General features: G+C 37.0%; 3 protein-coding genes across 3 annotated transcripts; 1 reads left to right on the top strand and 2 right to left on the bottom strand.

Moving 5' to 3' along the window:
- The first annotated feature begins 3,737 nt into the window (after positions 1 to 3,737).
- On the top strand, positions 3,738 to 4,228 carry LOC138327201 (heat shock 70 kDa protein 12A-like). The gene is made up of 2 exons (XM_069273181.1): positions 3,738 to 3,911; positions 4,091 to 4,228. Exons 1-2 carry the CDS (start codon positions 3,738 to 3,740, stop codon positions 4,226 to 4,228), a joined length of 312 nt encoding a protein of 103 aa, XP_069129282.1.
- A 5,903-nt stretch (positions 4,229 to 10,131) lies between these two features.
- Positions 10,132 to 11,010, bottom strand: LOC138327200 (uncharacterized). Its single transcript, XM_069273180.1, has one exon. It carries the CDS (start codon positions 11,008 to 11,010, stop codon positions 10,132 to 10,134), a length of 879 nt encoding a protein of 292 aa, XP_069129281.1.
- An 89-nt stretch (positions 11,011 to 11,099) lies between these two features.
- Positions 11,100 to 13,943, bottom strand: LOC138327199 (uncharacterized). The gene has a single exon (XM_069273179.1). The coding sequence runs from the start codon at positions 13,941 to 13,943 to the stop codon at positions 11,100 to 11,102; it is 2,844 nt and encodes a 947-aa protein (XP_069129280.1).
- Between the last annotated feature and the right edge of the window lie 1,292 nt (positions 13,944 to 15,235).

The following is a 15,235-nucleotide window of genomic DNA, read 5'->3' as shown; positions in this document are numbered from 1 at the left end:
TTATGTCCATGTAAATGTTAAGATTTTGTTATTGCAATTCTGTAAGTAAAAAAAATTAAATCAAAACTTCAAATAAAAAATATGACACTTGACACGAAAACCATAAATAAACATCCTTAAATGGCTTCAATTATTTTCTGGAAAATGTGTTCATGAAATCCTCAGAATGCAGGATTTTGCACCATTTATTCGAGAGCTTCTGGGGGCCTAGGCGGCCCCCACACCCCTCGCCTGATTTGCTTTGTCCCACGCCCTCTCTAACCTCAAAACCTAAATCCGCCCCAGGTTTATGTAGCCTTTAGCCTTGATACAAGTTAAACAACTGATTAAAGGTAAATCGACACTCATTGACTTTTATATAGTATTTCTTATCGCCGTTTAGGCTTCATGATTTGTTTGTAACTGAGACGTTCTAACGTAGTTTCGAAACGCGTCACACCGGGACATGGTACATTTTATTTTGATTCGGTAGGCAATGTTGCTGACTCGAACGATACACAAGAGTCATGGAGTCAGTAAAACGAGAGTTCATAAAAATGCTTTTAAAATTGTAAAAATATGTCCGGAATATTTGCATCTTTTAAGCCATCGCTGTTTAGATCTATGCCTAGGCCTAGTAGGAAGCTTCTTAGGAAAAGGTAGGTCTAGATAAAATATTTTCTTGCGCGAAAACCGATGTTAAGATATCCAAGTTCATGCGTAAATAAAACCGGATTTTTTAAGTAGTTTCATTGAGTCCAACCTCAGTGAAAATTGAAATATATATAGATCCAGCAACAATGAAAACCTAATGTTAGGTATGAAGCTTTATCAATATAAACACAACCCTGAAATATTGGTATCCAATAAAATGATTAATAGGCACACATCTAATTTTATTCATGTTAGCTAAAAAGAAAGACTCGCACAGGTAACGTTTTTCTCAGGTTGACAGCACATACCAGAAGTGTATGTTTATGTAACGCGATCAAATAATTTACCCGAGAGCACAAGTTCACATACCTAATAAATGACATATAAATGTACTGATCGTTATATACAAATAACTGAATACGTAGCCAAATCCTTGTGTGTTAAATTTTAGAGCTTTCATGCCAACGCCAAATAAGCCAAAATTTAACCACATCCAAAATATCCCAATTAACGGTAATACCATTTATAGATTGAAAGGACGAATTGATATGCAAGTTTTGCGGTGTAATTTTACCCAATTTTAGATTTTATGACATTCGTTCTTTTTGATAGTATACATAAACCCAATGCAGTCCTGACTGACAAATGTGCTGATGGGTACATGGAGTCAAACATTTTGAGACAGATTCTGGGACAGAAATCTAGTTACCATTAATGCCCGATGGGTCTCTCGTAGTTGATCAATGCTGGTAATTGCTTCGATCTTAAACTTTTATAATGTCGTACGGTCGTAACCGAATGTCATCAGGACCAGTAGTAATAACATGAGGTACAGTTGATCAAGTTGGTACTTGAGTAGCTCTTAAATCAGAATAGACAGGGATCCGGATCAGACAATAACCGGTTTTGACCATTTAATCTGTATGTTAATAGCGATTTATCAAGCACGGATCCAGAGCATATTAATTTTATTTCACCTTTCACATACTAATAAACTTGAATTACTTAAGGATGTACTCATATGAGAAGTCAATATTTTCTTGAATTGAACTTTTTTTTTTTCTCAAATAAATTTGTGGAAATAGGAGTTCATACTATACAAAATGAAAGAAAAAATTATGGCAGTGTGCTCTTTTTGAGCAATTGTCACTCAAAGATACCTAGTTGACAAAATTATTGGATTTCATGGGAATTTTGCCGTTTTGACCATATACATAAGAGAGTAAAGCCATCATTTCCTAATGAGGTGTTTAGTATGGATGGATGTTTGCAGAATTTATTTTCCAGTTTCCATTTTTGCCAAATTTAACCCTTTATTGAAAAAAGTTCTGGTATTAAACTTATAAAAAAAATTGTATATCAATTGGGGAAAGGTTGTTTTTTCTAGATAGGGCAGAAAATGGGAGGCCCTTGTGTTTACGTGTTTTGCCCAATATAAATATTTGTTATTTTTCAATATTTTCAAGTGAAAAATAAAAGTGTTAAAATACCATTAAATGTAAAAATTGACAAAAGTGCATAATTTCACACAATAATGTTCAATATATTTAATTACCACGCACCTAGTAAAGATTTACTGAAAGAAATACGATACGAAAAAGCTGGTGCAGTGATGATTTAAGTTAACAATAGGCCCAAAGGGCATTAACGGTCATCTGACTATCTTGGCAATAGTAAAATTAATTATATATGGTGTCACGTTGTCAGGACCATGTCATGATCATTTTCAATTTCTTTCAACAAATTTTATTTCAAACAAGAGGCCCAAAGGCCTTAACATATAGGAAATTAATTAGATATAGTGTCATGTTAGCCATCTTCGATTTGGGATCAACCAGAGATGTAACAATACTTTGTTGGGACCATGTCTGGATCATTTCATGCAAGTTTCAGCCAAATCACACCGGTAAAACTTGAAAGAAGTTCAAAATGTGTTTTAGGCTTTGGCGGCCATCTTGGATTTCAGATCAACCCGAAAAATAACAACACTTTGTCGGGACCATGTCAGGATTATTTCATGCACGTTTGAAACTTGAGAAGATGTTCAAAATGTGTTTTCAAGATGGCGGCTGTGGCGGCCATCTTAGATTTCGGATCGAACCGAAAAATAACAACACTTTGTCGGGACCATGTCAGGACCATTTCATGCAAGTTTCAGCATAATCGCACTGGTCAAACTTGAGAAGAAGATTGAAATGTGAAAAGTTTCTTTGATTTATGTCGAAATGAGACTTTAACGTGACTGAAACCGCAGAGGAATACATCCTTAATAAACCGAATTGAATTGATTTTTTTTCCTTCAGAAAATCCAACATGGCTTCCTCAGAATATCTACTGGTTGCTGCCATTGACTTCGGAACCACGTACTCGGGGTACGCATTCTCTTCTCTAAATGATTATAAGCGGGACCCATTGAAAGTTTCCGCCAACACCTGGACAGCGGGATCAGGGGAACTAATGTCTAAACAACCACGTGTGTTCTTTTTGAGCCTAACGGAACATTCCATTCCTTTGGATATGAGGCTGAAGACAAGTATTCTGATCTGGCTCTAGACGAGGAAGAAAATGGATGGCGTTACTTCCGACGATTTAAAATGACACTTTACGAAAACAACGCAAGTAGATTTATTTCTCAACCGATGAACCTTCGTTTGTTAATACATTATTTTCGTATGTAAATATCCTATCGTTTATAAAATTAAAACATGTGTATTATATGCCATGGGCTAGGAGGGTCCCACATGCAACCCCATCACCCCAAACCTCCGAATAAATATTTTTTCCGAACTTTATGACCCAATGATCTCAAATCAAAATGTTAACATTTATTAGTTGGGACGAACTTCCGGCTTTGATGTCGTAAAGATGGCCGCCATCTAGAATTTCATTAAAATTTGAAAAAATAGTCATAATATTGACATTTTTCAATCAATGAAGTCGACAAGTGAGATATAAATATTGGTTCGAAGTTGTTTTTTTTTTTTTTTTTTTTTTTTTTTTTTTTGGGGGGGGGGGGGTGCATTTGGGACCCTCCTAGCTCATGGCCTATTATCATTCAGCGCTTACACAGAAGCTTTACGATTGAAGACGACCAGGGCCAGTCAATGCGGGCGATCAAGGTGTTTACAGCAGCCATCAAGTATCTCAAGGACCATATGATGGATACATGTGATAAACAGATGACAGGCATAAAGCCCACAGATATCCTCTGGGTCCTCACTGTCCCGGCTATCTGGTCTGACGCCTCAGAACAGTTTATGCGGGAAGCTGCTGAGGCGGTAAGCATTAATTCACGTAATAAATATATTCCAAAGTAAAACAGACATTTTGTCTTCTGTGTTTTCGTTGCTTTGACATTTTGAAACAAATTATTAATGACTAATTACTTCCTAGGAAATCACAAAAATATCATCCCTCAAAATAGAAATATAAAAAATAATTCTGTCTTTGTTTCAAGGCTGGTATTAGAGGGAATCGTCTAAAAATAGCCCTGGAACCGGAAGCTGCATCTTTTTACTGCAAGTACCTCCCTCTAGAACGGAGAGGAGGATGTGGAATTAAAGCACTTACTTCCGGTCAAAGTACGTCGTTTTAGACGCTGGAGGTAGGTATATAGATGGAAAGCATTAAGCACTAATGGCCCTGGTGGCAGTGTGAACATTTATTTACCAGAAGGTGTAATATTTTCCGAGGGTTTGTCTTGGGGAAATATTATATCTAAGGGAGAATAAACCTTCATATCACACTAGTTGGGCGCCAAATGGGACACTTGAAATTTTGTACACAAAACTCAATTTTGTGGAAAGAATGGAACTTGTTTAACAAAACTGATTTCAGATCAACATTTTTTGAAAATAAGTCAGATTAATTTTACTTTAACTTGACAGAAATATTTCACTAAATGATATATTTGCCCGAGACATTCTGGTCCCAACACCAGACTTAGACATTATGACAAATATATGTCTGGTTTTTGGCCCGAGCGCGGTGCTATATCAAAAGCTGGAACTCGCCGGCGCTGTTTGGTATTGTGCCAGGTCATCTCCTATTCCGACTGACCACCGAGAGGCGCCACTTACCTAGGTGTTTTCAACAAATGAAGTATTTATCTACCCAAATATAGCAATTCGTCGAAATTTGATGCGATTTGCATACTATGAAAAAATGGCGACGATGAAGAGGGAAATTTAAAGTTACGGAAAAGAAACTACTATGTTGACACAATAGAACGTGCATGGGTTATAAATTGGATGACTTCAACTAGATAAATTATTGATTTGTTGAAAAGACTAAAACCGACACGTAGTCTGACAAAAGTCAATTTTGTTAGGCAGCTTTTTTGGTACAAAATTGGATTTTGTGAATACAAAAATACAAAATTGATTTTGTCCCACAAAATCACTTTTCTCACACAATAAGTGTTTTCGTATAGAATAACATAAGCTATTTGTGGATATAATTCATCTCAGTGTAACAAAAATGAGTTTTGTAGTTGGAGTCTATTTCTGACATAACACTGTAAGCCGCTCACAGATTGGCTGGAAAGGAGGACATTATCCGAGATTTGAATTCGCATTTTGGAAACAAACAATGTGATACAGTGTAATGTTTACGGCCGCGTCTGTTTAAGTTGATATTTATAAATAAATGAGCTTACATTTTATGTAAAATAGAGATACATTTTAACAGTATAAAAATATATATATATATATATATAAAGATATGAATGGTATAGAAAATTTCCATCTTATCTCTTTGAATGCACAGGGATTGAGAGACTCATCTAAAAGAGAACGTCTATTACAATATATTAAACAACAGAAATGTGACATAATTTTTCTACAAGAAACACATTATACTCTAGAGTTATTTCCCTTGATAGAACAAGAATATGATGGACACATCTATAATAGTATTGGGAAAAGCGATAGTAGAGGAGTTTCAATTTATATTAATAAAAATGTGCATTATAATTTGATAGATCAATTTAAGTCTGAAGATGGTAGGATTTTGATGTTAATCTTGAAAATAAATAATAACACATATACATTAACAAATGTTTATGCACCAAATGAGCCGATAAAACGAAATGCATTTTTAAAAAAAAATTAAAAGAAAAGTTGAATGAATTAAGTGTTGGAATAAATATCATTGGGGGAGATTTCAATGAAACTCAGAAACCAATTGACAGAAAAACAAATAATATCAAAAATAGAAAACCGGTGTTTGGTCTGACGGATCTAATTAAATCATTTAATCTCATTGATATATGGCGAAGTAAACATTCAAATACAATACAATACAGTTGGAGAAGAAAAAATGGAAAAGAAGCAAGCAGGATAGATTACTGGCTTATAGCAAAAGATTTCTTAAATAGAATTAACTCCTGTGATATAAGACCAGCTCAGATACGCTCAACTGATCATATGGCTATATCAATAAAACTGATAAATGTAGGCGAAACACGCGGAAAGGGAATTTGGAAAATGAACAACAGTGTGCTAAAAGACATAAACTTTACTGAAAAAAAATTAAAAATGTAATTGTAAATGCGAAAAAAGAATGTGGAAGGAGTAAGCTAAATAAAAGGCAAACATGGGATTATATAAAAATTCTAATTAAAGAAGCAACAATTGGTTACTGTAAAAATTTAAGTAAACAGAGGAAGGATAAAGTTATATACCTTGAAGAAAAACTTAAAATGGTTCATGAAAAAAATGAAAGTAAATCAGAAAAAGAAAATGAAGAGCAAATCCTTATATTGGAAAAAGAAATAGAAGAATATTATGAACACAAAGCACAGGGTGAACAAATTAGGTCAAGATGTCAATACATAAAAAAGGGAGAGAAACCAAATAAATACTTTTTAGGCTTAGAAAAACAAAGACAAGCTAAAAAAGTTATACATAAGGTTAAAGACAAGAATAATAAATTAGTAACGAAAAAGACTAAAATCCTGGATGTTATTCGTCTGTTTTACGAGGACCTATACAAAAGTAAAAATCCTAATGAAGAATCCATAAAGCAATATCTCAGAAATACAAATTGTCAAAACACCCTAAATGAATCGGAAAAGGCTATTTGTGATGGACCCCTAACAAAATCTGAATGTACACATGCTATTAAAAATATGAAAAAAATAAAAGCCCTGGTTTAGACGGTCTAACAGTAGAATTCTACGAGCATTTCTGGAGTATTATTGGATATGATGTAATCAACGCCTTAAATGAAGGGTATTATGCAGGAGAAATGTCAGTCACAAAAAATAGGTTTACCTTCTTCAATATACAAAAAGGGTGATGAAACTTCATTACAAAATTGGAGACCGATCAACTTACTAAATATAGACTATAAATTGCAGATTTATATTAGCTCAAAGATTGAAAAAAATAATGCCTAAAGTTATACATACAGATCAAAATGGTTACATCAAAAATAGATTTATTGGGTTTGATATACGACAAATACAAGATGTGATAGACTATGCTGAAAAATTTGGAACAGATAGCGCAATTTTATTTTTAGATTTTAAAAAGGCCTTTGATACTATTGAATGGGTATTCATGCTAGAAGCTTTAGAAAAAATTGGTTTTGGAAAATCTTTTATCTCTTGGGTACAGACACTGTACTATGATATATACGGGTGTATTTCCAACAATAATTATGTATCTGATACATATAAAATCTCACGAGGAATAAGACAAGGCTGTCCATTGGGTTGTTTGATCTTTGTGATTGCAGTTGAAACTATGGCAATAAATATAAGAGAAAACCAAAACATCAAAGGGGTTAAAATTTAAAAGAAAAATAATGAAAATTTCCCAATTAGCAGATAATACAACATTATTTGTAAAATCGAGTGATATAAAAGAAGCAATAAAAGAAATTGAGAACTTTGGTATACATTCTGGGCTTGAGCTTAATAAAGAAAAATCATAAGGTCTTTGGCTTGGTAAAACAAGAACAAAAAGAGGTTTATGGTATAAAGATGACAAGAGAAAACATCAAGTCTCTAGGTGTGATTTTTGGTGTTAAAGTTGTATGGTCTATAACTTTCGCTCTTTTGGTCATAGTGAAAACTGTTTAAGTGTTATACAAATTTTTCTCCGTCTGCCTGAGGTTTAAACTTTCTAATTTTACCACTTTTTATAAAGTTGCAGCACTGGAAGTATCTTTAATTATAAAACTAAAAAATCTTTTTAACGTGTACACGTGAAAAATAGGCTCGAAAGATGCCGAATCATTCCGAACTCTTCCGAACATCGTCGCGACAATCTCGAAGTAAAACGAGAGTTGTGAAACCAAGAAAAAATATCAACAATTTTTCATAAACAAAATATGTGGTCTACAAAGAAAATAATGCTCGCACATTAAAATATTTGATACACACAAGATTTTACGGTAATGTGTAAATTGGATGTTTCAAATACTCAATATGTGGACATATACTAGCATGATTTGCTCATATAGGCCAGAAGGAAAGCGTAAACAAACACATGTGTGCTTACGCTAGTTACCTGGCTCACCACGTGCAGGTCGTGTCGAACGTCAGTCACGTGATACGATAAGGAATCCGACAAAACCCGAAGTCACTGAACATGGCGGTGATTGAAGGCGCTTTATTCAAAACCAGGAATATATGATTCCTAGATTTCGGCTCTCTTATAGGCCGACATATGCTTTTGGGGAGCCAAATCATCAAGTTACATGTCAATGTTTAAATATCAAATGTTTAAGTTACATATCGTTACAGTGAAATAAGCAGCAATACAACTTTAAAAATAAAGAAGTAGAGCAAATGAATTGGGAAAAAAATATAAATGCTATCAATTATCTCATAAAAAACTGGAAAAAAAGAAAACTGACACTAATTGGAAAAGCTACTATAATAAATGCATTAATCATACCTAAAATAACCTCCTGGCAACAGTTCAACATATAAATAAATATCAAATAAAGACACTGGAAAAAATAATATTTGGATATCTATGGGATGATAAACCAGACAAAATTAAGTGAAATGAACTGATAAATGAAAAAGATAATGGGATTTGAACATAAGAGATATTGAAACGCATATAGAAATGCTTAGGATTACATGAGTGAAAAGACTATTTGACACAAAAAATACTTTTTCGTACTGGACAATAATACCTAAACTCTATTATGATAAATTTGGTAAAAATTCACTAATATTCAGAATGAATATCAAATCACTTAAAAAGATACATGATATTGAAGAGATCCCAGCTTTTTATAAAAAAAATACTACAGTCTTGGATTAAATTTAGATCACAAGAGCGAAATGCTTCACCAACATACGTGCATAATGAGATAATATGGGGTAACTCCAGCATTACTTACGGGGGTAAATCTATTATTGTTAAAAATTGGATCGACAGTAATATAATACAAATAAAAAAATTATTTGATGAAACCGGAAAAATTAATGATGCTAGCATTTATGAAAAACTAGTTTGCAAAGCAAACTGTATCGCAGAACTGATCAAATTAAAAAAATCAATACCGAAAACATTGATAGAAAAAATGAAAACACAAGTAAGAACAGAGCCAAGTAAAGATAAAGATGAAATTCAAGTATTGAATGGACATACAAACAAATTCTGATATAAAACCTGACTTAATCATAAAATAAAAAAAAAAAAAACCTATTAGAAAAATGGAGATATCATTTTCGATGTGATATCAATGAGTTCTGTGAAATTTTCAAATGGAAATTGATTCATAATTGTACAGCGACGAAAATTACGACACGAGACCTGGTCTTGTTAAGATGTAATTTAATGCTGAACGAATCAAGTAAGGCTGAAATACAGAAACATAATCTGTATCAGCAACGATATCATGATATTGACATATCTTTAGAATTACACAATTATTAGCTATTAGATCGATTAAACATTACATGTACATACATATGCATCATATAATACCAATATATCTTTAGAATCAACCTAATATTATCTAAACTTACATCATATGGGGCTATGCACTTTAACCGTGGTCGTCCATGTTTCGGATCGTTGTATCAACGTTTTACAAAAGAGTGAACACAAGGGAGATCACTCTGAAGAATAATTATAAAATACAAGCAAGGGAAGTAACTCTAAGCAACTATCCTATTTTAAAGTTGCACACTAATATTTGAGGCAACACACTCCCCGTCTGATATTCAAAATATCACAAACAATAATCCACATCTTACATATGTATATGATGACAATTACTTGAAAGTCCTCATGTAAACTAACATTTAACTAAACTTTAAATTCGAATATGATTCAAACACATAAATGAATTCGAAATGTCATCAAGGCGGTTGTCTCATACCGCAAATGTTCGCATTTTAACATTGACACTCGCAAGTCACTGTTGCACGTCAATAAGCTTGACTAGATCAACCACTGGACGAATAAAGTTTGAAATCTTATCGTCGCGACTGATACGAACTTCCACTTTCCTGACCAAGCCGTCATCTCATGGAAAGACGCGCGAGACAACTTCTAGGGGCCAATGATTACGTGGTAAGTCTTTGTCTTCCATCAAGACGACATCACCTTCCTTAAGGTTGGGGCGCTCCTTTTGCCATTTACGTCTTTGTTGAAGAGTTGGCAGAAACTCCTTCTGCCATCGTTTCCAAAACTGTTCTGAAAGAACTTGGACATGCTTCCAGTGTGACTTATATACTTCTCTCACATCCAGGTTAGCAAATGGTTCCACAGAGGCGTCTGTCTTCTGAGTCAAGAGTATGTTTGGTGTCAATATAAATGGTGACTCTGGGTCTGATGAAACTGGTGTGATTGGCCTAGAGTTCACGATTGCCATCACTTCGCACATAAATGTAGACAATACCTCGTGTGTGAGGTTTTTCCTTCCCTCTTCCAGGAGCAGAGAATCCAATACTCGTCTGATCACTCCAATCATCCTTTTCCAGCTGCCGCCCATGTGTGATGAACATGGCGGATTGAATTTCCAGACTGTTCCTGAAGCATACAGATGTTTCCGCAAGGGTATGTCCCCGACATTTATGGCATTAATATGGAGGTCATCGGAAGCACCGACAAAGTTAGTTCCCCTGTCGGATCTGAATTCCGTTACTTTCCCGCGTATAAACTGAAATCTTCTGAGGCTGTTTATGAAGGAAGATGAACTCATATCTTCAACAAGTTCTATGTGGACTGCACGGCATGTCAAACATGTAAACATGACAGCCCAGCGCTTAGAATTTGATACTCCTCCTCGTGTTCTTCTAGCTACAATGTTCCATGGCCCGAAAACGTCAACCCCTACATAGGTAAAGGGTGGAGCAGGTGTAAGACGAGCATCTGGTAGATCACTCATTTGTTGTTGACACATCCTTCCACGGAGTCTCTGGCATTTAACGCAACGGCTGATTAATTGGTAAATCAAGCGTTTTCCTCCTGTAATCCAATAATCCATCTGTCTCACCTACCTTCAGTGAAATGGCGGCCCTGGTGGCTGACTTTTTCATGACAGTCTGTAATGATTAGCTTTGCAAGGTAGGCTTTGCCAGGTATCAGTAAGGGATTCTTCTGTGACGAAGGTAGTTGAGCCTTGCGTAATCGACCACCGACACGTAGTAATCCATCGCCATCCAAGATAGGAGACAGAGAAAGAATATTGCTGTCCTTTGGTATAGGTTTTCTTGCTTTCAAACGCTCTATCTCTGTGCCATAGAACTTGCTTTGTACCTCCTTGATTATGAGATGAGTAGCACGTTTCCCATTGTCAACGCTGAGGAATGAGGAACAACGGTGCCAGCCACGACAGTTCCTGTTAGGAGTCTGAAAACTATCAGCTATATGGATGATCCACGCGATAGCCCTTACTAGACTCTGAAGACTAGAGAATCTCTCAAATGTTTCTATCCCGAGACTAGACTGACAAACTTGTGTTTTGGCAACTGTAACCTGAGAGACGACCTTGACTTGTGGACGTACTTCTGCATCCTCGTCAGGGTTGACTAATTCAAAATCTGTGCTGACTGGTTGGACTTGATCCTTCAATACTGATGGTCCCATTAGCCACATGCTTTCTTGTAAGAGTTCTGCTTTGAGACACCTGGTGCCTTGGTCAGCTGGGTTGAAATTTGTTGGTATGTACGTCCATTGGTCAGGCTGTGAGAACGCAAGGATTTTGTCGACGCGGTTTGAAACATAAATGTAGAATCGACGAATGCGATTATTCAGGTATCCGAGTACGACCTTGCTGTCTGTATAAAAGTTCATGTCCTTTGAAGGAATGCCAAGCTCCTCCTCTATTGTTTGACCTAGTTGAACTCCTAAAACAGCTGCACAAAGCTCTAATCTCGGCACGGTATGACCATGCTTGGGTGCAACTTTTGCCTTGCCAATGACAAAACCAACATTGGAGATATTTTCATCACACACTTTCATGTATGCTACAGCAGCTATAGCTTCCTGAGAAGCGTCGCAGAATATGTGGATTTGACCAGTAATTGCAGATGATGACATCTTGACGTACTGCCGTGGAACTTGTACTTGGTTGAGAGAAGAAAGAGAGTTTCTCCAGGTTTCCCATTCTTCGGGTAGGGGATCATCCCAGTCCAGCATACAGGCTACATGGTCCCGAAGAAGCAGTTTTCCTTTCAAACTGACAGGTGCAGCAAAGCCTAGAGGGTCATATAGACTGTTAATGGTGGCTAATACTCCCCGCCGTGAATACGGTTTGGGTTCTGCAGTAGAGTGGAATGTGAAATAGTCTGCTGCTATATTCCAACAGAGACCAAGACTTCTATGGACAGGAGGGGTATCGACATCAAGGTCGAGATCCTTGATACTGCTGGAAAGATCATTGTTTTCGAAGGCCTTTAACACTGCTGTGCTGTTAGACGCAATCTTATGGAGGCGCAACTTTCCGACGTGTGAGAGTGCCTTTTGAGTTCTTTGCACAAGACTGATGATTTCCTCTGCCGACTGAAGAGAGACAAGTCCGTCGTCGACATAAAAGTTGTTGTTGACGAAGTCCTCAATATCCTTCCCATAAAGTGACGATGCACACTCAGCTGTCTTACGTAGACCGTATGTCGCTACAGCAGGGGAGGGACTATTCCCAAATACGTGGACTTTCATTCTGTACTCAATTAGATCTCCATCTATATTGTTGTTCCTATACCAAAAAAAACTCAAAAAGTCTCTGTGTTTCTCATGCACGTAGAATTGGTAAAACATTTGTTGTATGTCTGCCGTCACTGCAATGGTGCCTTTACGGAACCTTAGTAGGACGCCGATAAGGGTGTTGTTCAGATCTGGCCCAGAGAGAAGAACGTCATTGAGTGAAACACCGTTAAACTTCGCTGAAGAGTCGAATACTGCACGTATTTGGTCTCTTTTCTGTGGATGATAGACCCCGAACACTGGGAGGTACCAGCACTCATCACTCGTTTGTATGGGAGGGGCTTCCTCTGCATGACCATTCTCAAGAAGTTTATCCATAAACTGGAAGAAGTGTTGTCTCTTAACTGGGTCCTTCTTAAGTGACGTGTCCAAGATACGGGCACGCTTTAGGGCTTGTGGTTTGTTGTTCGGTAACCTTGGTCGTGATTTCCGAAATGGCAAAGGTGCGGTCCAATGATCGCTCTCATCCTTCTGGAACTCCTGGTCCATAATATACAGAAACTCCTTATCCTCTATAGACAGACCAATTTTGTCATCATGTGCTGTTCTCTCAAACAAACCGGTTTCGTAGCTTGGTTGGTCCTTGACCGTAAGACTGTTGTCACATTCTTGGAGGGTAGTGGGGCGACCGTTATGCATCACGGTAGTCTTAAGGACTTTCAGTGAGCTAGGTGTAGATGGTGGCAAGTGTTGACCATCAAGGCATACTTCTCCAATTATAGTCCAGCCTAAGCCAAGTTTTTGAGCAAATGGAGTACCCTTGGGACCGGTGCGCTGTTCTATGATATGGTGAGCCTCTGGTACGTCTCTACCAACGAGAAGGAGAATGGAGGCATTGTCATTTAAGGGTGGAATCTCTACATCAGCCAGATGATCGAAGTAGTTCTTAACTTCAGGGATAGGTATTTCTTCCCTCGAACTAGGGATATATGCACATTCAGTAATCGTAGGAAGATCAAGACTAAAACTACCATCAAGCGACGAAATGATAACATCTGTAGCTTTCCGTCCCTGCATATCAAGACCACCTGCACACGAGATAAGTTTGTAAGGAAACATGTCTCTGTCCGAAATGTCTAATATTTTGAACAAATCAGGGTGTCCTAATGTCCGATTACTCTGGTCATCCATGATTACATAAACTTGATGTTTTTCGTCCGGCTTTCCAGCTAAGTGAATATTAACTAACACTGTCTTTGCGCAAGATCGCCCTGTAAAACCTTGTCCACATAACTTTGTACACCTTGTAGAGACGCTGACCGTATTGTCCTCGGTTTCCGTTTTTTCTCGTAGTTCCTCCTTATTATGTAATGCACCTGGATGTTTATCGCTACCACAAACACTACACTGCAACTTTGCAGTACAGTTCTTGTAAATATGAGTAGAAGTCTCACAGCACCTGAAGCACAGGTTGTTTTCCCTCAGAAACTGTTTTCGTTGGGTGATGGTTTTCTTCCTGAATCCTCTACAATCATTCAAGGAATGCTTAGTTTCGTGGATTGGACACAGAGGAGTTGATGATGTGTTTGCAGATGTGTTGCAATTGTCTATCTGTGTTTTTTCTGACTGTGACAGACGAAATCTGTTTTGTTCCTGCAGGCTTATGACTGTTCTGTTTGTTGTAGGAAGTATTATTTGTAGTATCTAACCTACTAACAGATGCTGGGGTACACACTAGACCTGGGTCGTTCATCATGGTGCTCTGTTCTCTAATGAAGTCACAGAACTCTGTAAATGGGGGAAAGGAGACTGTATGACGCTTTTTGTACTTTGAAGCTCTGCTAGTCCATTTGTTCTGAAGACTAGTCGGTAGTTTGTTTACAATTGGGAGTACCCCCATTGAAGAATTGAAGTAACTCAACAAGGTTTCATACTTTGGATCCTCCATAACCGATTCTATCTCTGATAATATATCAGACAGTTCATAAAGTTTCTTCATATCTTTTCCCACTCTCTGAAAGTTTGCTAGTTTTTCTTGTAAGGCTCTTTCAATAATCTCTGGGCTTCCGTATCTTTCGTCCAATCGCTGCCACAGTCTAAGTATGCCTCTAGTAGGGTTCGTTGGATTAGATGCCCGAAGACTTTTTGCATGTTTCACAGACTCAGGCCCAAGGTACTTAATCAGCAGATCAAACTCTTCAGAAGGGCATAGGTTTAGTTCAGATTTTATTCTAACAAAGCTGGTTTTCCACACAGAATAATGTTCAGGTTTGTCATCAAAACTGCTCAATCTCTGTAGAATTATTTCCTTTTTCATTAGAAACTGAGTGAATTCTGTGAACCCTGTGGACGTATGGCGTTCAGGTTCATGAAAGGTGGGGCGCAATGGTTCAAAGCCGGCATGATTTTGAATGTCTGGTGATACGTGTGCTGGCTGTATGGCATGAGTAGCACTATTCTGTTCAGGATGTGTAGAGTTGACT

This window comes from Argopecten irradians, chromosome 7 (assembly GCF_041381155.1).
Source record: "Argopecten irradians isolate NY chromosome 7, Ai_NY, whole genome shotgun sequence".
Taxonomy (NCBI): domain Eukaryota; kingdom Metazoa; phylum Mollusca; class Bivalvia; order Pectinida; family Pectinidae; genus Argopecten; species Argopecten irradians.
This window is presented reverse-complemented; position numbering and strand designations above follow the sequence as displayed.

What these genes read in the sequence shown, in the direction of transcription:
- LOC138327199 (XM_069273179.1), bottom strand. Translation starts at nt 13,943, where the DNA reads ATGGATGACCAGAGTAATCGGACATTAGGACACCCTGATTTGTTCAAA.
- LOC138327200 (XM_069273180.1), bottom strand. Translation starts at nt 11,010, where the DNA reads ATGTGTCAACAACAAATGAGTGATCTACCAGATGCTCGTCTTACACCT.
- LOC138327201 (XM_069273181.1), top strand. Translation starts at nt 3,738, where the DNA reads ATGCGGGCGATCAAGGTGTTTACAGCAGCCATCAAGTATCTCAAGGAC. An exon ending in TGCGGGAAGCTGCTGAGGCG is followed by an intron (nt 3,912 to 4,090) that starts GTAAGCATTAAT and finishes CTTTGTTTCAAG; the next exon opens with GCTGGTATTAGAGGGAATCG.